Source organism: Barbus barbus (genome assembly GCF_936440315.1).
Source record: "Barbus barbus genome assembly, chromosome: 35".
Classification (NCBI taxonomy): Eukaryota; Metazoa; Chordata; class Actinopteri; order Cypriniformes; family Cyprinidae; genus Barbus; species Barbus barbus.
The window spans coordinates 10,787,660-10,814,323 of record NC_136763.1 but is presented as its reverse complement, the minus strand read 5'-3'; the positions used below and the strand labels follow the sequence as shown (position 1 = coordinate 10,814,323).

The window sequence follows — 26,664 nt, the reverse complement described above, 5'->3', positions numbered from 1 at the left end:
TGGAAAAACACACTAAAATGCTGTGGATCTCACCTGGCCTCCTCTTTGTGTCCTTAGACAGAAGCTGCTGATGAACCTTCCTCTGTTCTTCCTGTTCTTCCAGCTTGGCCTCTTTATGGATCTGCTCTAAGGTTTTAGGACCCTGGTCTGCTCTCCGGGACACCCAGTTATGCTGGACAATATAAATAACCAGAGAAAGATCAGATATCTATGATTAATGGATCAGTGTCATTCTGGGAAACACATTACAATTAACTCGACAAACCATGACAAACCACTCAGATTTTTTTTTTAAAGCTGGGTACAATAAAGGCTTCAAAATATTGAAAGAAGCATCCCTCCTCTTTTTGTCTCTTCGCTCTCACACATTTTTATCACTCAAAAGATAATACAAAAACTGAAGAATGGAGGGGAGAGACACCAAGCTAAACTATGCCACTTGCAAACAGACATGAATTTAATGTCATGGCCAAAAGTTATGACTTTGCTGATACTGTATCTGTTTCTGGGCCATTGAGTTCAGTGTTTCTGTTTCAGAGCCCTTTTCCACTGATTCTAAAACAAAATACATTTAAAATGATTATTCATTTAAACGTATTCATTTAAATTAAAATGATATAAATTATTATTTATATGTTATAAATTACAATGATTGTTTTTATTAAATACTTTATATTAAAATTTTAATGAATTTTTATATATATTTTAAAATGATCTAAAATGCTATTATTAGATTAATACTTTTTTTTTGTTTTAGCAAGAATGCATTAAGTTGATAAATATTGACAGTAAAGAATGCATTTTAAATTGTAATAATCCACCATATTACTGCTTTTACTGTACTGTACAACTAGAGTTTTTAAAATAAAAATCACAAATACAATTTGCATTAATTTGCAATAATTATAAAGGAAACCCCAAGTAAGTCACAAATTCAAAACACTTTTGTGTCTCATAAAGCACTACAGATTATGAAGTTTTTAATGTAAAAAAAGTAAACAAAAAAAAAACTACGAGAGAAAAAACACTACAGATGTTTTTGCTTATCCCTGTAACTTGTATCAAAACCAGGCCTTTATAAAGGCGATCTGTATGCTCTCACAACACACACACATACATTACAAACAAACACAATCCCCCATGGCACTTACCAGTCTCAGATCTATCATATCCTGTAGCATGAACCGTATCCGTGACGATGTCTTGCGCTCTTTGACAATTTTCTCCATCTGGTTGAAGTACTGGTCCATACGGGGCTATTCAAGGACACAGACCAGCGAGTGATGAAAAACATATCAGTTGAATATCAAGTTCATGTGTCCATGTCGATCACAACATCTCTGCAAAATTACTGATTATAAATGAAGACAGACTTCTTTATTGTGGCAGCGATGTGTGATCATGTAGCACAGATCTTCCTGTACCCATCCATTTTGGGGTACAGGACATATAGGGAGCCATCGTAAATCTAAAAATAACATTTGAGGTAAAGAACTGATCCTAAATCAATAAGGTCAATAAATGCAGAACCTATTTCCTGACCTGACTCCCTGCGAGCTAAAGTTCCTGCCGCAAGGTCAGCACGAAAAGAAAGGAAGGATACAGAAAACATCTACCCTCTTGCCTAACACTTTGCTCCAGGGTTTATGGGCGTCTGTTGGGCCCAGCTGGAACACATTTAGACTGCGTGTATACAGTGCTCAGATTATATTCACCCCCATGCCTGAATATTCCTCATTCTTTTGCTTTGCACTGCAACATATTTAAATGACATTTTGCCAGCTCAGTCCATTGTACAGCTACATAGTCATTTCAATGAAGTACTTCAAATGACAAAGGCATTTCAACATCTTTACGATCAGATTAAAGATGAAAATCTCAAAGCTACACAGTCATGCCATGATGATAAGGAGCTGCGCTGGGAGACTTTTCCAGTCAAAGCTCTGGGCCTTCTAAGCACTGCAAAGCCCACTGTAAAAACACTGCACACAAACAATACTAAGATCTGGCCCAGAAATGTACCAGTTTTCACAAAAATACTAAGCAGCACAACTGTTTTCAACACTGATAATAATAAGAAATGCTTTTTAGCAGCAAATCAGCATATTAGAATGATTTCTGAAATATCATGCGACACTGAAGACTGGAGTAATGGCTAATGAGATTCATTTTAAAATACTTCAAATTTTAAAACAGTTGTTTTAACTGTACTGTAGTAATGTTTCACATTCTAAGAGTTTTACTGTATTTTTGGTGAGCATTGTCTTTCAAAAATGCCGGCATCTCACTGACCCCTAACTTCTGAACGTAAGTGTACTGTTTAAAGAATTTTAGGTAGTATGCAGTCACACTGTGTAGTATTTAATAAGTATTGAGATAGTATTTAATTCAGAACACAGCCAATTAGACGCTTCTATCCAAAGCCAGTCTCAGTATGATTCTTACAGGGAAAATCCTCCTGAAGCAATATAGTGTTAGGTGTCTTGCTCAAGGGAGAACTGGTGACAATTCATGCATAGTTCAAGCTCCAAGACTCAAACCGGGACCGGGTAACCACTATACCACACCACTGACAAAATACAAAACTGAGCTTCTGAACTCTGCCAGCTGTCAGAGAAGTATCTAAGATGATGGTCATAACAACATGGGCGAGAAGGTCTTGTTTTGAGCTATTTTCCTACAATACACAAACAAAAAAATTAGAACCTGCCCTTCCTCTTTGAGCATCACAGTTAACACCTTACAGAATGAGCTCTAGTGGCCTGCTGAGAGCTGCCTTTCCAGAGTACCGCATTGATTTATTAGTAGCCTATTTTATCAGACAAACAAACAGCAGAGGCGTGCTGAAGGAATGCCAAGTAAACAACAGTGATTATGTGGTTAGTTAAGAATTCATCTAAAAATTCAGCTTTTGAGAATCCTTTTGTGCTAAATAAATCTCCAATCCTTATATAATGCATATCGCACACAAAAATGTCAAAATGTCTAGTCTGATTGGCTGAATTTATGCAATGTCCAGTGGAAAAAAGGAGAAGATTTTATTAGTCTAGATGGAAACAACTGTGCACTTCGAAGGTAATACCAATTACAGGCTTTGCCAATATTTACAAGGCTCTGGCATTGAATTGTTCTAGGATATCCAATCATTTTCTTTGAGGAACTTAGAAGCACATCTGCACATGATTTAGGACATACCTTCCCGTAAAAAACAAAAAAAATTCTGTTTGAAGTTGACGTTTTGCCAAACTTTTGCCAATATTTACCAGCCATTTAGCTGTTTCATATAAAACTTAATCTTTAGCATCCTACATAAATCGCCATACACTATTACTCTTACAATTTGACTTAAACCATGCATTATATTGCAATTCCTCACAAATCAACCCAATGTCATGGCAAAAATCATTTTTAATCTTATTTGGTGCTTGACGAGTGTTAATTTCAGACTCTACTTGTTAGTTACCATCCTCTCTAAGAGGGCAGTTCTTTAGTAGTTTGCTAAGTGGACCATTAGTGAAAAGAGGTTTTACAGTGGTTCTAATTTCGTTCTTAGATGATTTAAATAAAAAGCTAAATATTCTATGCCTTTCTATTTCCCTTTCCAAGGGATTTTCACCACTGATCTTGTGAAATATGAATCAATACGGCTCAAGAATGTATAATAACAAACTGCTTGGCAAGTTACCTTGGCTTTCTCGAAGTCAAGGTCTTTGCCGATGGTAGTGAGGAGTCTGCAGAGGCACTCTAAGCTCTCGTCGTCATGGTTTTTTAGTAGTTTCACTACACAGTCATGCATGATGGGCTCTGTCAGCATCTTGAGCTTGAACAGCTCACCGATGAATTTGATATTTCCTGTGGAGCGACGGCGGGCCTTGTCCTTCGCCTCCTCTAGCTCCTCCTGCAGTCTTTCCTTTTCTGTGGGCTAAAAAAAGAGCCGCAAATAAATACCTTAATGCTTTCAATAAAGAATACTGCAACCAAAAATGAATGTCATTCCTTTCTTTTTTCAGTGGAACACAAAAAGAGAAATGTTGAAGAATGTACAAACAGCGTTGTTATTAACTACAACTAAAATGGAAAGTAAAACTATTAAAAATTCTTTATAGTAACTGAAATTAAGCTGAAATATTTATTATATATATATATATAATTATTAGATGAAAATCAAATGAAAATGAGAAATGTTGCCCAGAAACTGAAATAAGTTTAAGTACTGAAATGACTAAAACAAAAATTCAATCAAAGCTATAACAAAAAAATTCAATGAAAATGTAAAATATAAAAAATAAATGCTAATTCACAATATTAATAAGTAATATTATTTAAAGCTAGTATTACGTATATATATAATATATAATATGTATAATTTATATAATGTATAATTACTGATGTGGCAGAGTCCAGCTCCTTTTGTTTTCTCTCAAGTACGACGTCGTCCACTTTGTCCCTCTCAAATTCCTTCTGACAGCGGTTCAATAGCAACTTCCGGAAGTTTACTGTGGTATGAGGTTTGTCTGCTGTGGGCACTTTTAACTACAATTGATCACAAGAGGAAGAAATACCCATGACATACTTAAGAGTGAATAATATGAGGCAAAATAACGGACAGTCCAAAGAAAACAGACATTTCACAATCGCACAACGCACAATTAACTCCAAAGTGCATGAAACGTACCGTAGCCAGGCAGCGACACATGTTGGCGTAGGCCACAGAGAAGCTGGGCTCATCTAAGGCCTTCTCAAACACAAGGTCAATGACTCCCTTCAGCCTCTCCTCTGTGTTGATCGTGAGATCCGTCACCTGCTTCATCAGCTGATGGAACATCTGGGGCGTGAGCTTGTTCAAAATGCTACGAACTTTTCGGAACAACTCCTGAAGTGCCAGAAAAGCAACAGATTGCCAACACATTGCAGTTCAAAATCAACAAAACAACTTAAGCTTTTGCTTAAAATGACAAATAAGGACTTCAAGGATGTGAGAACGTCAAACAAAACCCTTGTGCCTGACAAGAACAAAAGCCACCATATGTGACAACCATCTAATTCAATCTCAAGTGTGCATCTCTTGAGTGCTTCTTTTACTATGAATGTTTCAAACACTTATGGATAATAGTAATAAGAGAGCAGGCATCCACACCTGGGTTCTCAGGGCCTCTGGGTCTTCCATCACACTCTCTCTCTTCATCCCAGGTTTCCAAGCATTCTCTGACTTCTTGAGCTGAATGTCATCATTAACAGAAACGTTTACGATGATCTTGCGTGGTGGAAGTCGCCGCACGTTTATAAGCTTTGGATAAAGTGTACAGATAGAAAAGAAGAGTGTTACGACGTAAAATGTAGGTAATGTACGGGTGAATCTCACATATGAATAAAAAGAAAAAAATAAGATATTATATTTTATAAAATTATGCACATTTTACCACCAAATTACAGTAATATATGTGGACGTTTTACCTTTTGAGTCATTACATGTTTTTACACTGAAATAAATGTTAGAAAATAGGGGAGAAAAAGTTTTTTAAAACAAATTAAAAGCAGTAATATTAAAATTAAAAGTTTTGACAAATTTTGAAAAAAAATTCCCTAGTAATGATTTTTGCATTAATGCAGTAATGAGAATTTATATGGAAATGTGGTTAATTGTTATGAAAATAACGTCATAAAAAAAAACTTAATGGCCCAAAAAAAGGCTTCATTTACTTTATGCAAAATACAATTACTTATATCTCACCCCAAAATCTAAAGAAACAATGAAAGGACCCAGGTATTATTCTAAGGTTTTTTTATTATGGATACATTTATCTACCAAACTGCTAAATGTTCTCCCAAATTGATTAATTATACTTGAATGGGGTTTCGTGCGAGAACACCTTAGCTGATTTGGTATTCTGGTCTGTAATAGAGTATATGATTTACAGTTTAATAACTCACTGGAGCACCATGTCCTCCTGGCATCTGCCTGCTGAAATCAGCAAAAGCGGGAGTGAAATCCTGGGGAGTGCCCCTGGAAATCAACCTGGGGTCCACAGACCTCAGCGGCAGCTTGTTTTGGTTAATCTGAAACAGAAGAGATCATTTCCATGAGTTCTCCAGCAGGAGGCGCAGTGAGAAATAGAGCTGTGACGTCAATGAAACACCAGATCTCCCTCCCCTCCTGCTTATGCTGATCTTGGACTAGCTTTACCGATTTGTATCTTTATCACAATCAGTATGAGAGAAACTGGTTTGAGACCAGCCTTCCCTTGCCCTACAGCACTGAGGGAAAACAGTATTTGCCATGGAGACCAGCTCCATTTGTTATTTATATATCAACAACATGTTCAACGATTTACGCTCCAGTCAGCTTGTGACGGAGGGAACAAGAACAGCCAGAAACAGATGTGAGCGAGTACACATGCAGAGTAAAATCTAGGAACTGAAATGGGAAACTGAAAGTATTGCATGTACGTTCAGCACAACAGAAACTGGTGTTGTCAGAAACAGTAACTGAGAAAGCATATACAAATGACAATGACAAACTCGCTGTAAGCTCGCTCATATCAACAGATTAGACTGAAGTTTAAGACTATGCATCGAACACAGGCAGGGCATTTATTTTCAAACGTCTTTAGGCTAAATGATGCCTACTGCCAAGTATGACATAACCGTAATGCAATTTTAATCGAAACAGGACGTCAAGAGAGTTTCATGGCTAAAGAGTGCAGCTCAGCTGAAGTTTAGAAGTCAGGGGAACATACTTGTATTACTGTACTTTACATGTTTTAAGCAGCATTAGAAGAAAATGTTCTGTCCTTTTTTTCAGTTTTTTTAAGGAAGTAGGCAAAGAATGAGTTTTTACCTTGCACATTTATGAGGATAATAACACTGATTAGACATGACATGTTTTCAAAAGTCTTATGCTCACCAAAGCTGCACTTATTTGATCAAAAACACAATAAAACAGCAATATTATAATAAATAACTATTTTTTAAAATAACTATTTTCTATTCTATTCTATTATAAACGTAATTTATTCCTGTGATTGCAAAGCTGAATTTTCAGCAGCCATTACTTCGGTATTCAGAGTCACATGATCCTTTGATATGTTTCATATATGACACAGAAATACTATTATTTATCAAATGCACATTGTGTGTATGTCTACAAAATCCAAGAAACAGTCAGCTGAATTCCGGAAGGACTCCAACTCTTCTGACAACATGAGAAATCACAACAAAAACCACCTTGTCTAGCACCACATCACTGATTTGAGGCAGTCCCTCTGGCTTCTGCACACAGGCTGGCATAAACTGAAAACCCAACAGGAAGTCCCGGTCATACTGTCTCTTTCCATTAGACTGCACGAGACCTGGGGTGGAAAAAGCACAGCAATAGTTGGCCAGATATATTATGCAATTTATCAACAAAAACAGTATACGATTGTAAAGTGCTTTTGGTGATACAAACAACAACAAAACTCTTAAAGAGATAGTTCACCCAAAAATGAAAATTCTGTCATTAATTACTCTCCTCATGTCATTCCAACTCCGTAAGACCTTCGTTCATCTTCGGGACACAAATTAAGATATTTTTGATGAAATCCAAGAGCTTTCTGACCCTGCATAAACAGCAACACAACTACCATGTTCAAGGTCCAAAAAGGTAGTAAGGACATCGTTAAAATAGTCCATGTGACATCAGTGGCTCAACTTTAATTTTATAAAGCTACGAAAATACTTTGTGCACAAAGAAAACAAAAATACTTTATTCAACAATTTCTTCTCTTCTGTGTTAGCTCTTCGACTCTTTGGCGGCTTGTTTACGAGCAAGGGAATGTGCACGCATACGTCGTCATACTCTTTACTAATGTCACATTGACTATTTTTTACAATGTCCTTGCTACGTTTCAGGACCTTGAATGTGATAGTTCTGTTGCTGTTTACGCAGGGTCAGAAAGCTCTCAGATTTCATCAAATATATCTTAATTTGTGTCCCGAACGAAGGTCTTACGGGTTTGGAACGACATGAAGGTGAGTAATTAATGACAGAATTTTCATTTTTGGGTGAACTATTCCTTTAATAAGCACTTTATGAATTCCAAATGTGATTAGTAGTAGCAATTCATGGCTGTGCTGTAAACCAAAGTCTAATTGCTATTTAACAAACAGGATGACTTCGATCTCCAATGGATGGAAGAAATATGTATCTACACTAGGGGTGTAACAGTACACAAACATGACGGTTCAGTACGTACCTCGGTTTTTATATCATGGTTCAGTATGGTTTCAGTACAGCAGGAGGAAAAAACTATACATAAAATAGCTTTTTTATTATTTATTATTATTAAACAATGGTTTAATTAACAAATTGCGCTTTCTTTAAATAAATTCAATTACAATTAAAGTTCAAATTACAATTTTCTTCAGGATAAAAACCTACCTTATGTTATACTCTAAATAGGGAGCCTCTTTTACATTACTATAAAGTTATAGTTAACAACAGAGCCCAAACTTAAATTGAATTACTATTTATTTTTAAATATAATAATCAACACTCAACTTAAAAAAAAAAAATGTATGCAAACGTAAATTGCACATAATTCAGTTTCTAAATTATACAATTTCTAGCCTATTTGTTGTTGAAATATATTCATTTACACAGTGGCTATCATAACTTGTTTCATAACAGATTTATTTAAACATGCATTCAATAATTAAGACATCACTAACAGGTAAAGTAAAGCATAACGAGTATGTAGTCCAATATTTCGCAAAATGCTGTTCTCTAGACTTCTGTAGCAAACAAACAAGCTGTGGACACTGATGACTTACCTGAGGTAAATGAAATGCTAAGTGACGTTTTGTTTACAAGGTGTTTTACTGACGTCTTTCCGTGTTCAAAACACTGATTGAGCGATTGCATGAGTCATGAGATGTTCATGTTTATTTCACATTAAAACTAGTAGTAAAGAGGAAGAGATGATCACGTTCATTCGCGCTCCACGCTGCAGTTTGAACGGAGGCGTTTATACAGCAATCTGTCTCGCAACAAAGAGCACCAAAACGGCATGTATTGTTTGAATTTCCTGAAAAAATTGTCATAATTTGAAAGATGAGATTTTGCTTCTTATCAAAAGTAACAATATATTAAATTGGAAGTTTCTGATTGAGTTTCACTCGTGCAGTGGTTAAAACAATACTTTAGCCTATTTGTCCGGTACACACAAAACCTTCGTTACAAATACAAGTAATGTTAAGCTAAACTAAAATGAAAAGATCTGAACTTCATTTAGGTTCTGTGGGAAGTCTTACCTTCCTGCATGAGTGGAGTGGGTGAACACATGGACCCCCTGCTGTCCCCGAGTGTAACGCCACTGTCAGTACTCTCTGTCTCCACCCCATTCCTGAAAGACTCTGTTTCAGTCTCACCATTCTCCTCTGAGAGCTTCTCCTGGTGCTCAGGCACTGTAAATGGGTTGCTGTAGGTCCCTAAGGTTGGTTGTAAGACCATCTCATCACCAGCAGAACTGTCCTTTGAGGGCTCCTCCTGATGTGAAGTGAAGAAAAGCAGCATTACACAAGGGCCTGGAGGCATTATGTGTGAGATGAATGACTGCACAATGGTTTGTACAATGATAACAATGTCATTAGTCTGTTATGTTATGTGGAGGGATTTTGCAATTCTCCCTTTTCCAACATCCCAATATCCCTTTATTATAACTTAACAACAGAGTGAAAACTACAGAAAACTAGACTGGAAAAACAGTGATATATCAACTAAATAAAAAAAATAGTTTTTAAAAAAAAAAATTTCAGTCTGTTCATTTAGTTTTTATTTTACAGTTTTTCATATTTTAGTATTTAACATTATTAAAAACATTACATTTATCAAAACATTTCACATTTTCATGTTTAATGCAGAAGGATTATAAAGGTTTAATTAGGTAAAAATAAATAAATAAATACAGTAATAATAAGAAAATAAAAATAAAACAAAAAAATAATTTGAAAAATACATAAACAGTTTAGATTTTTTGAGCCATGAAAATCCAAAACCAAACAAAAAAAACGCCCAACAAATTATTTTTAATTTTAGTTTTTACCAGGTACTTATGTTATTTTTATTTTAAGCAGCAAAAATGTTTTCATTTACTTTTACTTTTTTTTTTTGTTAAGACTAATAGCCTATCTCACCTCCTTTTCCTTCGGCAGTGTTTCCACCATCAGAACATCTTCATTTGGTTTCTTCCAAGACTTTGGTACAACAGCAACAGCTTGGGCTAAGACAAAAAGGAAAATACAATTAGTAACGGTTTATCTGAACTTTTAATTCTGCTTGAATTATAACAAATCATATGAAGAACAAATACCTGAGGGTATGAACTTTCTAGAGTTGTTTTGAGTTTGTGATTCTGAAGCATCCTGGACCTTTATTTGGACATTGTCCGAGGACTTGTTTTGCTCTGGCAACTCAAGGACAACTGGCTGCACAAGTGGTGCCAAACCAGGTGGTGGTCCAAGGACAGTAGTGGTGCAGGAGGTGCTTGAAGAGGCCTGTACGGTTGGGATCAAGGGCACGTGTACAGCTAGAGAAGGGAGGTGCTTTGTCTGGAGCTCCTCCAAGGCCACTGGAACTTCCTGACTGGACTCCTCCGTGGATGACTTACCCTGGGTTGGCAGCTGAACCTCGAGGGACAATGATATCTTTAGGGCTTCCTCGACCTCAGGTTCTTCGTAGCTTGATAAAGGAGCTTGAGACTCGTCAAGGCCATTTACCACTTTGAGGGACGTTGAGGGTGAAGCAGAGAGTCTGAGAGAAGTTTCAGGAATAGAATCCCCACCAGAATTAACCAGATGCGTCTGAGCCTTGGTAGTTGAAGGAGAAATAAATTCCGGTTCTCCCGCAGCAGTTGGTTTAATGCATCCACTAGAAGGATGGGAGGGAACATCAGAGGCCATCTCTGGAGAAGAAGAGGCTAATAATGGAAGACTTGGGGCATCTCCTTTCTCTAAAGTGGACTCCGAAGGCCTAGGCCCAGGAGATACAGGCTTTATCGGACCAGACTCAATTTTTGGCCTGTCATCTATAAAGGTCAAGTGCAAAGAGAGGGTCAAAATATTAATAAAAGGAAATACCTTAAGAGATAAATGTCAATAAAAGTGGGTTGGGTCTGGAGTTTTACCTAAACTAGGTTTGCCATCCACTGGTGTAGGGTTCTCTGAGAGTCTCTGAGGTGGGTTGACACATGTCGTTTGTTCTGGGGTCTGACAGTTGCTTGGCTGTTTTAGGGTAAAAAAGAGAGAAAGAAAAGCAGACACATCAGTCACCCATAGCACAGCCAGAACTTTGACTATCGGCATAAAGCCTAGCCCACATCCATAAATCTATGATCACATTCACAACAACAACATTTGTCAGGTATCTACATTGTCATCTGAGGAGATTACAAAAATTAAATGACTGTTTTTAAAACTCTAAAACATGAAATGTGGACTTTTGCCAAAAAACGACTGTTGGAGTTATCTGCTTTGGCTATAAAACAAACTTTTAATATGTAAAAAAACATACTTTCAATGAACTTTAATTCTGTAAATGACCTGTATTTGTTCACGTTATTATTACTTAATCAAAACAACCCAACTGCAGTTTGATTGATATTACTTGGAATGTGCAATAAAAAAAACGTGATTTCTGAAAAAAAAGTAAATAAACGAGTTATCGGTTTTTGCAAATAAACTCTTAATATGGTAATCCTTCAATGCCATGGTGTATACATTAAAGGTGTTAGCATCTGACATCATATGTGACTGCCACAAATTTTTGTAAAAGTCATTCGCACTTGTTATGGTCGAGAGCGAATGGATTGTGGCAGCCAGTATCATTCAATCATCAATCAAAAGCCAGTATCATGCTAAAACATTTTGCTGCTTGTTGACACTAGGGTTGGGCCGATAGACGATGCCATAATCCATCGCCGATGGCTGACAGACATCACGATGTTGAGCCGGCACCGTGATCATAACCCCCTCCCCCCCCAATCTGCCACATCCCAGTTCCGTGTTCGGAAAGGAAATTTAAGTATACTGCGGAACCCCTAAGGGGAATAAATAGCCTACGAGATGGGAAGATAAAAAACTAAATTTATGTTGGGTAATTATACTGTATATAAATTGCGGGCATCAGGGAACCGCTACTAATATGCAAGGCACTAAAACCGCTTTCGAATGCGAGCTCTTATTTTACTTTCACTTTTGAGATTCGCAATCACACGGACTCTATACTACGGAGCAGCAGTACCATACATTTTACAAGATTAGAAATTTGTCAGTGGTGCTCAGTATCTGCAAATCATTAATCATTGTCCTATCAGTCATCTCTCCTTACTCCATGTATGTGGTAAGAACTTTCATGTACTGTAAGTAATAGGCTGCAAGCAAGCGGCTAACCATGTCCCTTTAGTGCAGTCTCAATTCCAGCTCTGCACATTTTGTGTGTTTCTCTTATCACTTCAGACGTTGTTCTATTCGACAGGAAATTCCGCCATGATTCCAGTTCGAAGCGAACGTATATGTTCCATTCAAAGGGCATTGAAGTGTGCGAGATGTGAATTTAAATTGTATTTATTTACAGAGGTATATTATGTCACACTTCTCTAATATGTTTCGTCTGTGTGTGAAGACGCTGCAAGCTGTGGCGCAGTGCAAATCTGTGAATGAATGTTCCGAAGTGAAGTAAGGATTTCCCCTGCTCAGGGAGTAGGGAGCAATGGACACTGTGATTGACCAGATGTCAATCAGAACACAGTTCATGCACGGAGCTCTCTTCTAACGAGCTAATGATCTGAATCAGGTGTGTTAACAAAGAGAGACATGCAAAATATGTGTGGGGGTACGCGAGGACTGGAATTGAGGACCGCTGCTTTAGTCGCTCCGTAGAATGCGTTATTTGTTTTCCATGCGTTTCTGCATACGGATTCACGCTTCGGGCACACCCCTAACCCTGCCCCCCTCCCCCCCCCGATGTCATCGTCCATCACGATGTTTCACTGTAGACATTGTCCGATGCCGATTTGGTAGACATCGCCCAACCCTAGTTGACACACTTTATCAATTCCCTTTTTTTTGGATTGTCCATAGACCAAAATATACATAAACATATAATGGTGAAGTCAACAGCATAACACTCTCAGTGTGTTTATAAGGATTAGATTGGGGGCAGACTGTGTGAGCTGGAACTAAGCCATGCACACCCTGTGTGCCAGAGAGATAGAGAGATAGAGAGATAGAGAGAGAGAGAGAGAGAGAGAGAGAGAGAGCGAGAGAGAGAGATAGAGTAGTGGGTGGCTATACATGTCTGGAAAATAGCATTAGACAGGTAAGCTTAAAACAGCTGAGCCAATGACATGAGTAGTGAGAGCTTAAAGCAGTGCTAGTTATTAAAGACGTGTTAAACACTCACATGACGCATGAACTTGTGTTAAATGCATTAAGCACTGCACTCCACTGAAGTGAATAATTATTCCAAGTAAAAAAAAAACTGAGAATGAACAAATTCTGGCACCTGATAAATCACTTTCCTAAGAAATTACTTTTAATTTTAGCTCAGACTACACCTGTCCCTGTTTGAAGTGATGTCATTTTGTGGAGGCAATGGACAATATGTATTTCTTGCCTGTGGAGGGGTGGGTGTGGAGGACAGGTGTCCTGTGGGTGGGGTTGGTGTCGAGGAGGGCCGTCCTGCAGGTGGGGTTAAGGTGGAGGCTGGGTGCCCTGCAGGAGGGGTAGGATTCCGGCTTCCAAACATAATTTCCTCTGTGATGTCCTTTCCACCCTGGTTGGGGTCTCGGATCCGAATCTGGGAGAACAATGGCGCAAAATAACAAAAAAACTCACTAAAGCATCCGGGTCGATCGCAGTTCCCTAGAGGGCTGTCAGAAGTACCAGTACTTCAGTACCAACTCTATTTTAAGTCATTGTTTGTTGAAAACATTCCCCTTTACATTCCTTCATTAAACCACCGTTCAAAAGTTTGAGGTCAGTAAAAAAAAAATTATGAAAATGAATGAAAAAATATTTCTTAAGCACCAAATCAGTGTGATTTAGAATGATTTCTGAAGAATCATGTGACAGAAGACTGGAATAATGGCTGCTGAAAATTCAGCTTTTCCATTACAGGAATAAATGAAATTTTAGAAATATTAAATGGAAAACAGTTACTTTAAATTGTAATAATATTTAAAACATTACTGTTTTACTGTATTTTTGATCAACCTTGGTGAGCATAAGAGACTTCTTTCAAAAATATTAAAAGCATTTTACCCAGCTCCAAACTTTAAAATTGTAGCATAATTCTAAATTAAAATATACATTTCAAAAATTTTTTTTATGTTTGTGATTTGTTTCATTGTTCTGTTTACTTGAGAAATGACTCATGACTCCAAAGCTGTATGATATTTTAATTTAATTTGTTAATACTTATAAGAATATACAACTTCACTTACAGGAGCATTTTCAATAGCACATTCTTGTTTGTCTTGAGAACTGAAATATTTAATAGGCATTTGTATCCAGAGAGTTTGATTTATGTGGTGAATTCAAAATCAATCTCTGAAAAATGCTTAGATATGAGCTGACATTTTAATTGGCTGGATGGAACAGACATAATCTTTCAAAAAGGCATCAAGCTCACTGACTTAGACCTTTCTGGAAATTTAACACATTCTACTGGGTTCCATTTTTCTAGATCCCATCATTAAACCCCAATACTAAAGAGTTACTTCCCAAAGATTTATTTTAAAATGTATGTGGCATTTTGCAGGAGGCTGGGTGATAGCTAGTTGGCTTAATTCTCACTTTGGCGTGGGATAAAACACTTTGGCTATGCCAACCTCCCAGCATGTAACAAAACCACCACATCAGACAGTCTGATCCAAATATGTCAGGAGTTGCACGGCACACAAATTGACTACATTCCTGGACAAAATCAATACTTACTTTTCATTTTAAATTCTGGAAGAAATTTAATAGACTAGCATGACATAATTACACAAAAAGCCAAGGCCAATACCAGGGTAAAACCAATACTTGATGAACATCCCTTTTAACAGAATTTTTGCATTTAATCTTGGGTCTGCTAGCCAGAGCCGTTGGGATTAAATCCAAGCCTTATCAGTCTAAAATTAATTGAAAACTAAGTGGATTCCTTCGGTGTTTCAGGTACTCACTGGTTTCTTTTCACGCTTGGTTGGTGGAGGTGGCAGTGGTGCAGGCACTATGATGGGTGGAGAGGGAGGGTACACTGTCTGGCCGGCGTAATATGGCGGCCCGGCAGCTGTTGTTGGAAAAGAGATGGAAGGAAGGAAAAAAATGAGTCACGTCTCTATGTGAGTTGCTTTCACATGAGATCTAAACAGCCTCGGAGTGAATCGCTTTCTGGAAATGGGGTCATTTCTCAGTTAGTTAATCAGACACACACTGAAACTACCTGGAGATAATATGAACCAGCTGGGTGTGATGCAAGCACGCTTACACTGAAATGTGCACGATAGAGAGGCCTGTACTTGCCATAAGGAGCAGGGTATTCCCCAGGGCCGGGTCCTGGGAAGAAGGTTCCAGACCCTGGCGGCTGGACGGCATATTGCTGCGGGGGTCCTACATAAGGTGCACTATGACGATACTGAGAGAAGGGGTGGAGAATTTCATTTAAATATATATTTATATATGTGTACGACTGCATGAAAATATGATATTTATTCATATTTTTTGAGCTTCGATTATATTAATTTCTACTATACAAACACAGCAAATAACTTTTGTTAAACATCCAATCTAAATTTTATTCAGCCTTAAATCATTTAAATAATGTTTTGTTAAGCATCCAATCTGAATTTTATTTAAAGGGGTCATATGACGTTGCTAAAAAGAACATTATTTTGTGTATTTGGTGTAATGCAATGTGTTTATGTGGTTTAAGGTAAAAAAAAAAACACATTTTCCACATACTGTACATTATTGTTGCTCCTCTATGCTCCGCCTCTCTGAAACACGTTGATTTTTACAAAGCTCATCGTTCTGAGAAGCGAGGTGTGCTCTGATTGGCCAGCTATTCAGTGCGTTGTGATTGGCTGAATACCTCAAGCGTTTGACGGAAATGTTACGTCCCTTACCGTATTGTGATGCCTTATCCCAGCGCGACGACACAAAAAAAATAAAAGCCATTATAAACAAGGCATTTGTTGCATCCAGTGGGGATATAATTACTGATTATAATGACTTGTACTGTCTTTTTACATAAACATTACCATGTCTGCATTTGTAATCGGAGAAAGGACAAACAACAAGCACTTTTCTACACTGCTCAAAACTCGCGTTTGAATGGTCAGTGGCAAATTCTTTAAATATGAAAACATACTTACAGGCTGTTAGTCAGAAGCGCCAGACTGTCCTTGCAAAGTTGGAATTGCCCCACTTTATAGAAACAGCCTTTGTGCAAGCCAGCATTGTAGGCAACTCTTCCAGGTTCAGAAAATAGTCCTCCGTAAAATGCACTGCACACATTCCAATATTTGGGTTGAACTGTTCTGGAACAGTGTTGTAAATACAACTTAACCACTGATTTCTAGTTGTGTCCTCTTTTGGAAGAGCAAACAAAGTACTTCAGCTTTCACAATGAAACACAGCATTCCAGGACATGGTGCCAGTGGCAGCAACAATACTACAGCGAGAATAATAGTTCCACCCTCTTTCTTTGCGTATACAATTGGGCGGTGATTTGCAAATTTTCCCACACCGTGACGTAGACATGTGGGGGCGTGTTTGAATGAGCCGATTTAGGAGGGCGTGGCAGAGTCTTTACTTTTATAAAGAATATCTCTTTGGTTTTGAGACTTTAGTCTTTGCAACTTCAGGGATCTTATCTATGCACAAACAGCTTGTAACACTCCAAAGAAAGCTTGAAATTGCATCATATGACCCCTTTAAAGTAATGACAGGAAAATACTTAATACTTAGTATATATGTTTGTATATAAACATTTAATATAAATATATTTAATCAATATTTCATGAAATAAAAGTTTTTTATGCATCTTTGCAAATTGCTTTTTTAATACCGTGCTAGTTAGCAACTTTCGCGGCTAAAGTATATATTACGGCTCGTCAGCCCACAGAAGAGAGGGGCGGGGTGAGCAGAGCTCATTAGCATTTAAAAGGCAAATGCAACAGAATGGCTCGTTCTAAAAAGGGCTGATTTTGACAAGGTAAAAAGAGTGTTTTTTACACTACCACTGAGAAATTTTAACCAAAGTATGTTATAGACTTCTCATTAAGATCTAAAGAATCATAACAACTTGTGGAAAATGAGCATCAGATGACCCCTTTAAACACCCCATTCATGTTTTATTTTTAAATAAATTAAATAATGAAACGGATATAAAGCAAATTGAGTAAAATTGCATTAAAAACATGATAAATCTTTCCTTTTAAAAATTCCATGATATTTTGGGTTTTCCATCTCTGTGGGAAGCCTGAAATTATTGTGTATACAATCCATATTTGGTGATTTCACTGTAACTTTACCTGAGGAATGTAGTATTGGTGTGTCTGGGTAGGAAAGGGCATAGTCATAGTCATCATGATGGGCTGGTTGGGGGAAAAAACTGTAGCAGTTGGGGTCTGTGAGCCCGGCCGAATGGAGGGGCTGTTGGTAGGAAGGGCAGGCCGTGCTGGCTGTAACTGAGTCCTGTGGAGGAACTGAGGAGGAAGTCAAAGAAATGAGAGTTAAGCAGAAACAGAGAGAGAAGAGAAACAATTCAGTGTTGACAAGTCAGTTCACCTCAGGACATTCTCCTGTGTCTGTCAGGCAGTGTATTCAAATCATGAGGCACTTGAATTTGCAGTTAATTGACAATCTGATATTCAGACACTGGAACAGCAGTGATCATACAAGCGAGATTAATTATATCAATTCTGCTCATCAAACAGACACAATGAAACAAACATAAGCACGCGAACACACACACACACACACACACACAGCAGCCTGAAGAAATGAGCAGTATTCTCATTCTCCGTTGTAATGGGGTGGTGGCACAGCTTTGGCACAACGGTTTATTCATCGGGAGAATACTGCATGCCTGCTGGAGGAGTCGTCCCCTCCCCCATCACTTCCTCCACTGCTTTCCCTCTATTTGTCTCTCTCTCTCTCACTCTGCACAGCAAATATTACCTCAGCAAACCCTGTCAGTGTGCACTAGCAGCCGGGCAGCACTGGAGCAAGAGGTGACCTCTCTCTCTCTGCCTCTCTCTACAGCCCCATTCACACCATGGTCAAGAACTATAAAGATAACAATATTAGCGTCCACATCAGCGAACAATATCGTCTGTTAATTCTAAGCCTGTGCTTGTCTGCCACTTTAAATTATTGAGCTCGTTACAGCAGGATTGATTCTGATTGGGAGTCAATTTTTTAATGTTCATCAACTGGAAATAATCATTCTGAAAGTGATTCCAACGATATTGTTTCTCTATGCCTTTATAGTATTAGCTGTAGTGTGGACTCTGCTATTCTTTAACATTGAGAAAGATTATTAGAACAATATCTTTATCGTCATCTTTATAGTTATCATGTTTGGTGTGAACGGTGTGAACACATACTATATGCAACACCATCTGCAGTTTTTCTCATAGGATTAATAAAGTCTGAAATGTCTGTGTGGTTGATTCTTCCAATAGGATACATTTTTAATCCCTTAATGATTGTAAGGAAAAAACATTATAGATTATAATATATTTAGACATTTAATTGTGTCTATTTCATAGCTTTTTTGTGGAATGAGTACATTTGCAATAATTAAATATTTTGGGCTTACCCAGACCTTATTATTGTTATTTTGGTTATTATTATGTTTTGCTATAGCGTCCCAATAGTCAGGACAGTAAAAGTCTTTCTGAGAAATGTCATTTGTTACTTCATCCTATTTAAAGCCAAATCCATCAATGCAGCATAATGTACAAATTCACCACCTTTAACAATAAATATCATTGCAACTACTGTCGAAACTTCAGATTGCCTGTTGTAAGCAATGTTCCAGTTATTAAGCAGAATCTCCAGGTTTATTTGAAAGCCCTAGTGGAGAAATTAAAGGACATTATTTTCTAGAATCTACTGCTGATTTTTGGTGCTCTACTCGCTCCAGGATGTCTGTCACAACAGACAGATGATTGCTCTTGTAAATAGTTTCAGTAGAAAACAGGTTCAGCAAAATGCTGGATTCCATGAACTAGATGTTGTGATTTCACACCATTTTGCCCCAACCATCATACACAACTTTAAAAAAATCCATTACACTAAAATGTTGATTATTATGCCCCTGCTTAGAAGCTTATTCCATTCCATCTTTTTCAAGATTTCAAAAAAACAAACAAACAAAAAAATATTAGGTGTTAATATTATAATTAAAAAATAATAGTTTTCTATTTTAATATATTTTCTAAATATTTCTAAATATATTTTCTTAATTTTGTATTTATTTAAGTGTACTTTATTCATGTGATTGTGAAGTTGAATTTTCAGTAACTATTAAGGCCCTTTCGCACCAAGGACGATAACTATAAAGATAACGATAAAGATGTTGTACTAAAAATCGTTCTCAATATTAAAGTATAGCAGAGTCCACACCACAACTATAGCGATAAATGCACAGAGAGACATATAATTGGAATCACATTCAGAATGATTTTTTTTCCAGCTGATGAACGATAAAACTTTGACACCCAATCAGAATCAATCCTTCCATAATGAGCCCAAAACTTTAAAGCGGCAGACGCGCTTTTTTGTGGATACATTTCCACAATTTGCCACCATTTCCAAGGCAAAAGGCTATTTTCAGTTCTCCCTTAGACAATATCCAACCTAATCACATGGCTCAGGTACACCTAAAAACATCCAACAACATGGCTCAGAATAATTCAAACCTATCATTAAGCAAGCTTCTGAGAGATTTCCCAAAGCCAAGAACAATAAATACAGCGGACGCCCCTTGATGGGAGGCTGAAAAGTGATTTAACACCACAGAAGGAGATTTCGTATTAGTGTCTGTGCTCAGAGTGTCAGTCCTCCAATAAACATGATGTTGACACTTGAGTTGTGCTCTTCTTTGAAGAGAATGTATCATTATGTGACTATCAAAAAGCTCAGAAAGAACTGGACGAGTTGATTTCGTTAAATACACAGAAAATAAAAGACTGACCCAAGCTGGGTTTCACTATGTACCCTATCAAAATGATGTGGTTAAGGGACCGGACTGGCATGCTTCACAGTAAATGGATGCACTATGTGTGAGATCGTGTAATAGGGCATTTTGGGGCAACTCACACTAGTAGCTGAAAAGAAGCTCTGAAACTAAAACAACTTGCTTAGAGGAACAGCTCTCTAATTAAATCTATGGCATATATTAGGACAGTACACTCCGTTTGCATAAGGACAAAAGGAAACAACGGCTAAAGTATTTAATACTTTAGAAAATAATTTTTAAACATTGTCATAAATATCGGTTTATAGACCTTTGGGTCAAAGGTGAAAACAGATACCTGACAAAGGAAACAAGAAAGAAAAGAAACAGAAGACCAACACTGGAGAACAAACATTGCTGTGTGTGTGTAATGGGTGATTTCCTCTCACTGTGACTTCCTCTCGTACAGGCCGACAGGGGATCGAGCGCAGCCTGGGACGAAGACCACTCTGTCACTAACTACTGTCACAATGCCGTACAAGTGTAAGTGGGGGGGGGGGGTGGAAATGCCAGGGAGGGATGCAAGCGGAGACTTTTTGTCTGTGTGTTTGTAAGGGATAGAGATAAGAATGAATGCATGTATCTGAATGACAGAAAGAGAGAGAAAGAGGGCATGCATGATTGAAAGAAAAAGGGCATGAGAGATTGTAGATCTATGAAAGGGATAGAAAAGAGCATTAGAGAGCATGAGAGAAAATACGAGAGTGAGACAAATGAAATGAATGAAACAAATGGATGCACCTATATATTAGGGTGATTCTGTAACTATGGGCATTTTGCAAGTAAATTATGGATTAATAAGAAAAACAACAATATAAATAACATACAACTTTTCATTTTTACTTAAAGGGATAGTTCACCCAAAAATGTTATTTATTACTCACTCTCACGTTCATCTTCAGGACACAAATTAAGATATTTTTGATGAAATCCTAGAGCTTTCTGACCTTGCATAGACTGCAACGCAACTATCATGTTCAAGGACCAGAATAGTAAGGGCATCGTTAAAATAGTCCATGTGACAATTGTAATTTTATGAAGCTACGAGAATACTTCTTGTCAGTCTTTCATGCCAGTCTTCGACGTGGGTTCACGCCAGTATCACGCATGCCTGTGATGCTGCTGATGCAGGAGCCGGCGTTCTGATGTAGAACCCAGATGTGCTGTGCCTTGTATGCAAGCAGAGGAATGCGCACGCATACGCCATGGTACTCTCGTGAACGCGCGTCAAAGAAGAAATTGTTAAATTAAGTTGTTATTTTTGTTTTCTTTTTGTGCACAAAAAATATTCTCGTAGCTTCATAATGTTATGGTTAAACCACTGATGTCACAAGAACAATTTCAACGATGTCCTAACTACCTTTCTGGGCCTTGAATGTGGTAGTTGCGTTGCTATCTATACAGGGTCAGAAAGCTATTGGATTTCATCAAAAATATTTTAATTTCTGTTCCGAAAATGAAAGAAAGTCTTGCAGGTTTGGAACAACATGAGGGTGAGTAATTAATGACAGAATTTTCATTTTTGGATGAACTATCCCTTTAACAAGGCCAAGGCATTATATATTTGATCAAAATACAGTAAACATACAGTTTTCACATACAGTAAAACAGTAATATTGTGAAATATTATTACAATTTAAAATAACTGTTCTATGTGAATATATTCACATAGAACATTTATATAAATTAATATACATAACGTTATATTGTTAATATACATAATTATATACATTAATTAGATTTTTTTTTTTTACAATATAAAGTCTTTACTGTCACTTTTGATCAATTTAATGCATCCATACTAAATAAAAGTATTTATTTCTTTAAAAAAGGTCACTGACCTAAAATATATTCAATATATATCCATATATTAAAATTAATGTGTGTGTGTGTGTGTGTGTGTGTGTGTGTGTGTATGCATGCATGCATGCATGCATGCATGCATGCATATATATATATAAATATATATATATATATATATATATATATATATATATATATATATATATATATATATATATATATATATATATTTATATATATCACACATGCAAAAAATCTTTCATCATGCACCACAGAAGCTCTGACCTATATGTTCTTTATTTCCCTTCCTCTGACCAACATTCAACACCAGCCAACTATTCCAGCCTCTGCTCTCTGTGTGTGTGTGTGAGAGGGAGAGAGAGAGAGAGAGAGAGAGAGAGAGAGAGAGAGAGAGACACTCCCTTTCCGCTCTCTCCTATTTCTGTTTGTTTTCTAATGGCCTGTAGGCATCAGTTTTACCCAGTCTGCAGTGGAAGCGAGCTGGGACTTGCCGCAGCCACAGGGGAGAAATGAAACCTTAACTCAGCTCTTTTAACATCAGCACAGATGTCAAAGCTTCTTTCACTGCTGCACATTACACAGTCAAGTGCTGTTCTATAAGGTGAACCCTTCACAGACCTCTGCACATTGTTATGCTTTTTGCTTTATTTCCCCTCTAAACAAAAAAGTATTAAGGTGCGGGCAAAAAAGGTCCATTGTATATTGTCTATAATGCAGCGATACATGAGACATATCACACAAAAACGCAATTTTCTGATTCTGAACCCACTGTAATATCTGCATGGGAAAATTCCTAATTGTGATTGATTTGGTCTGCAAAAATTCACCAAACAATAGTAAAAGTGTCAGCACCTTAACACTCAAGGTGTGGTTGAAATTAGAGATCGACCGATATATCGATTTACCGATATTTAGGCATTTTTCCATAAACGGATATCGGTTTTGTAATATCGGATTCACCAATAAATGCCGCCATCTTGTGGGTGTTTTGAGAATTGCGCGCAGGATCGCAATTGCAGCGCATCTGAGGGGAGACGAGACAACAACAGCGGCGTGCAGGTACTTGATTTGCTGTAGTTAGTAAACTATTTAATATTACAGTCATTAATGCACAAATTAGATGTATTACATAAATGCCTGATATGTAGTTTATGCAACTTGGCTCTAAGAAATATGATAAATAAGATACCCTGTCAAGCCCTGTCCCTATAAAGATATAACTTTGCCTGAAATAACACAGCCATGAATTAGCGCATGTTGGAAATAAAAGCGCTGAATTTAATTCTCTCTGTGGTCTATTAGTCTCGTGAAGTCGGAGTCACGTAGATAATCCGTCAAGTCCTCTCCCAATAAAGACGTAACTTTGCATGAATTAATACAGCCATGAATGATTGCATGTTGGAAAGAAAAGCATTGAATTTAATTCTCTCTCTGTTGTCTATATGCTCATCATTAGTCTCGTGAAGCAGCTTTCATATTGCAGTTCACTCAGCGGTTGATGCTCAAGAAATGCTCAGCACGGCCACCGCATGTAACTTTTAACAAGATTCGCTTTTTTGAAGCACCCTAAATTGTATTAACACTTACTATATAACCATTATTTAGTTTATAAACATCTAAATTAATACAACTCTATGGAAATTAATTATTTATTATCTCTGCAATGATCACAGTTTGAGTAGCCTATAGTTCTGTGTAAATGCATAGATAAACCGCGCTGTCAGCAGCATAATTTAGAACGACAAAAAATAGAGCATGCCAGTTGAGAAATGCAATAAAATACAATGCTTGTTATATTCCAGAGAATATTATTCAGTGAATTAACATTATCCAGTGAATTATTCTTCACTCTTTAGCCTATTAAGCAGCTTATAAACCTACTAAAACTGTAGTTAAAAATTAAGTTGATATGACTCCTGTCCTTTATTTATTTTCTCCATTTGAAAACATTAGACATTCTACGTTTATTTTGCTTACTGCTAATATTAGTGTTGCTGCTAAAGTTTTTTATAAATAAAATATTTTTTATTGTTGTAATACGAAGATTAAATTTACCATGACAGGGCTCTAGACTGCGAACAAAATGGTACTTTTTTGCGAGTTAAAATTTGTCATGGTCGCATTTGTACGAGTGCATGGTCTGCGCTGCTCCAAAGCATCTGCTTCATACAACACACGCTGCAGAGCTGCTGCACATTATAGCAGGAGTCAGATTTCACTGATCACGTGAAGAGAGGCGCTTTCAGCGCGAGCGCTTCGTGGGTAGAGCCTGGTTTATACTCGGCGCGTCAGCACGAGCGTGAAGGTGCACGTCGCGGACGGAGCGCAACAGAGGATTTTTGTTTTCAAACTAAAGTAAAAGACCGCTTCTTAAACCAGAGAAGGTGAACATGCTGGTGTTCTTGTAGAAAAAACATGCAAGTCCTGTCAGCTACACCCAGTCTAGTTTTACTTTTCTTTCTGTTTTCGTTTTGAGAAGCTTGTTATCTTTGCTGTTTAACTCACGTTATGCTATGGAGGCTTTCCTTAATTAAAAAAATATATATAGTAATATTTATTTGCTTCCTCAGAGTTCGCTAAACATTCTGTAATATACTCGGTATATAAGACAGCATGTGATGTGTCCTATACCATGCCTCGTCTTATTCGTTTTTGTTGGTAAATGTTATGTAAGCTAGTTTGTCATTGTCAATGTACTGTTTTATTGTTGTTGTGCTTTTTAATTAAGAATAACAATGAATCCATCTTTTGTTTTAGTCTTAAAAAGTGAAAGGTGTATAGATATAAGCAAAACAGACAATTACCTTTTCTTGTAAAAATGTGACACCAAGATCGCAAATTTGAAAGTGAAAGCGCACGAAAAAAAGGAATTGCTGTTCACAAAATTTAAATCGCAAACAATACCGATGAAAAAGAACGAGTTGAATGTTGAACACTTTCATTATCATATAACTATAAACTATGATAAAAGTTCATCAGCATGTATTGATTAATCAAATGTTGTAGCAAAAACAAAACAAAAAACAAAACAAACAAATTGCAACCAAATTATGTGCTCGTGCGACCAACTGAGAAAGTTAGTCGCAAAAGTGAGATCAGTGGGAAGAATGAGTCTAGAGCCCTGCATGAAAGACTGCTAATTCTCAAAACATTTTTTGTTAAGATGACTGAAAGGAGGAAAAACCAAAGTGAAGTATGGACTTACTTTACGCAGTCATTTATTTAATTTATAACAGTAAATAAATATCGGTTCTGCATATCGGTTATCGGGCACATAAACATGCAAATAATTGGTATCGGTAATAAAAAAATCAATATTGGTTGATCACTAGTGGAAATTACAACTGCTCTGCAAAATTTCACAGACGAAATCTGGTCATCTCAATAGGAATCCATATTATCAGGAGTTTTGTGTGAGGGCGAGTTGGTCACACGAATCCGTCACGTTCACTAATGTTCACTTCTGTGTGAGCTTCATTAATTGCTACACTTGACAATGAATAATGGAGCTCTTGCAGCAATCTCGGCAAAAGTTTGCAAATGTGACAGCACCTTAAGGCTTTCCTTATAGTTTGTGACAGTATTGTTGCTGTTTCTTGTGATTTTATTTCTAGTGCAAATAAATTTAAGTTACTGGAAAGAGAGAGACATGTTGCAGGTTGGGGCAGAAAGTCACAGAATTGTCCTTAGAGGTCAGATGCTTGTGGATGCTCTCGCATGGGCTTGTGGCTACACGCAAAACGCATAAACAAATCATTAGCAACAAATGACAAACAAGTTTCTCCTTGTAATGAAACACCAAAGCACAGAGGATGGAATATCTGGAACACACACACTCATGCATGTACAGACAAGTGTAAAGCTGCCCAAAGCAACTTTCATTCTAATGATCTTAATGACCTCTGAATGCATTTGGTTACGACTGACAAAAGCCCAATTCTTCTACACACACGTACAACAATGTTTCTGCTAAGGAAAGTAACACTGAAGTATTTCATCTAATAAAAGGTGCACTAACAGCCTTGACAAGCATTAGCAATCAGCGTCAGTCTTCATCTCACATCTGCTCATCAGATAACATGAATACAAAACATCATCATTAAGACGCTTCTTCAGAAAAGACAAGAAATGGATGAGTCAGAGGAGATACTTCTAATGTCTGGTTCTCAAGGACGGGGAGCGCGTTACACAGTCGAGCTAACACATGAATATGTAATATGAATACATGTCTAATCATAATGGTTCATAAAGCTGAAGAGTGTCATTTTTGCACCACAAGCATCACCAAACTCAACTCACTGGTTGAGCTATTACTTAGGAGTATTTGTAGTAAACTGAATACAGTAGGTGTCGTAATATGCAAGCATTGAAAATAATCAGGGGCGTAGATTACGCGGGGGACGTGTCCCCCCCACTTTTTATAAAAAGTAAAGTCGTCCCCCGCACTTTTTCATCGGACAGTTGTGTTCTCGACATGTTGAGGTTTTAATGGAGCAATGTATATAAATGCAGAATGATTTAAAATTCAAAGAGACAAGATAATTTATACATGACGTTTTCGTTTCCATAGC

The 26,664-nt window shown here is 37.2% G+C and overlaps 1 protein-coding gene across 1 annotated transcript in view; it reads right to left on the bottom strand.

Annotated features, from left to right (window-relative positions):
- The window catches only part of LOC306855053 (eukaryotic translation initiation factor 4 gamma 3-like), a 59,180-nt gene that overhangs the window by 8,988 nt on the left and 23,528 nt on the right, over nt 1-26,664 (bottom strand). Inside the window, exons 6-21 of the mRNA XM_079393470.1 lie at nt 17,556-17,729; nt 15,544-15,655; nt 15,204-15,310; nt 13,652-13,834; nt 11,163-11,259; nt 10,350-11,063; nt 10,174-10,259; nt 9,292-9,526; nt 7,225-7,349; nt 5,932-6,057; nt 5,138-5,287; nt 4,676-4,873; nt 4,387-4,533; nt 3,686-3,922; nt 1,152-1,256; nt 34-172 (exon numbers count right to left, since the gene is read on the bottom strand). Coding sequence (XP_079249596.1) covers nt 34-172; nt 1,152-1,256; nt 3,686-3,922; nt 4,387-4,533; nt 4,676-4,873; nt 5,138-5,287; nt 5,932-6,057; nt 7,225-7,349; nt 9,292-9,526; nt 10,174-10,259; nt 10,350-11,063; nt 11,163-11,259; nt 13,652-13,834; nt 15,204-15,310; nt 15,544-15,655; nt 17,556-17,729 — 2,935 coding nt within the window. The remainder of the gene's footprint in view (nt 1-33; nt 173-1,151; nt 1,257-3,685; nt 3,923-4,386; nt 4,534-4,675; nt 4,874-5,137; nt 5,288-5,931; nt 6,058-7,224; nt 7,350-9,291; nt 9,527-10,173; nt 10,260-10,349; nt 11,064-11,162; nt 11,260-13,651; nt 13,835-15,203; nt 15,311-15,543; nt 15,656-17,555; nt 17,730-26,664) is intronic.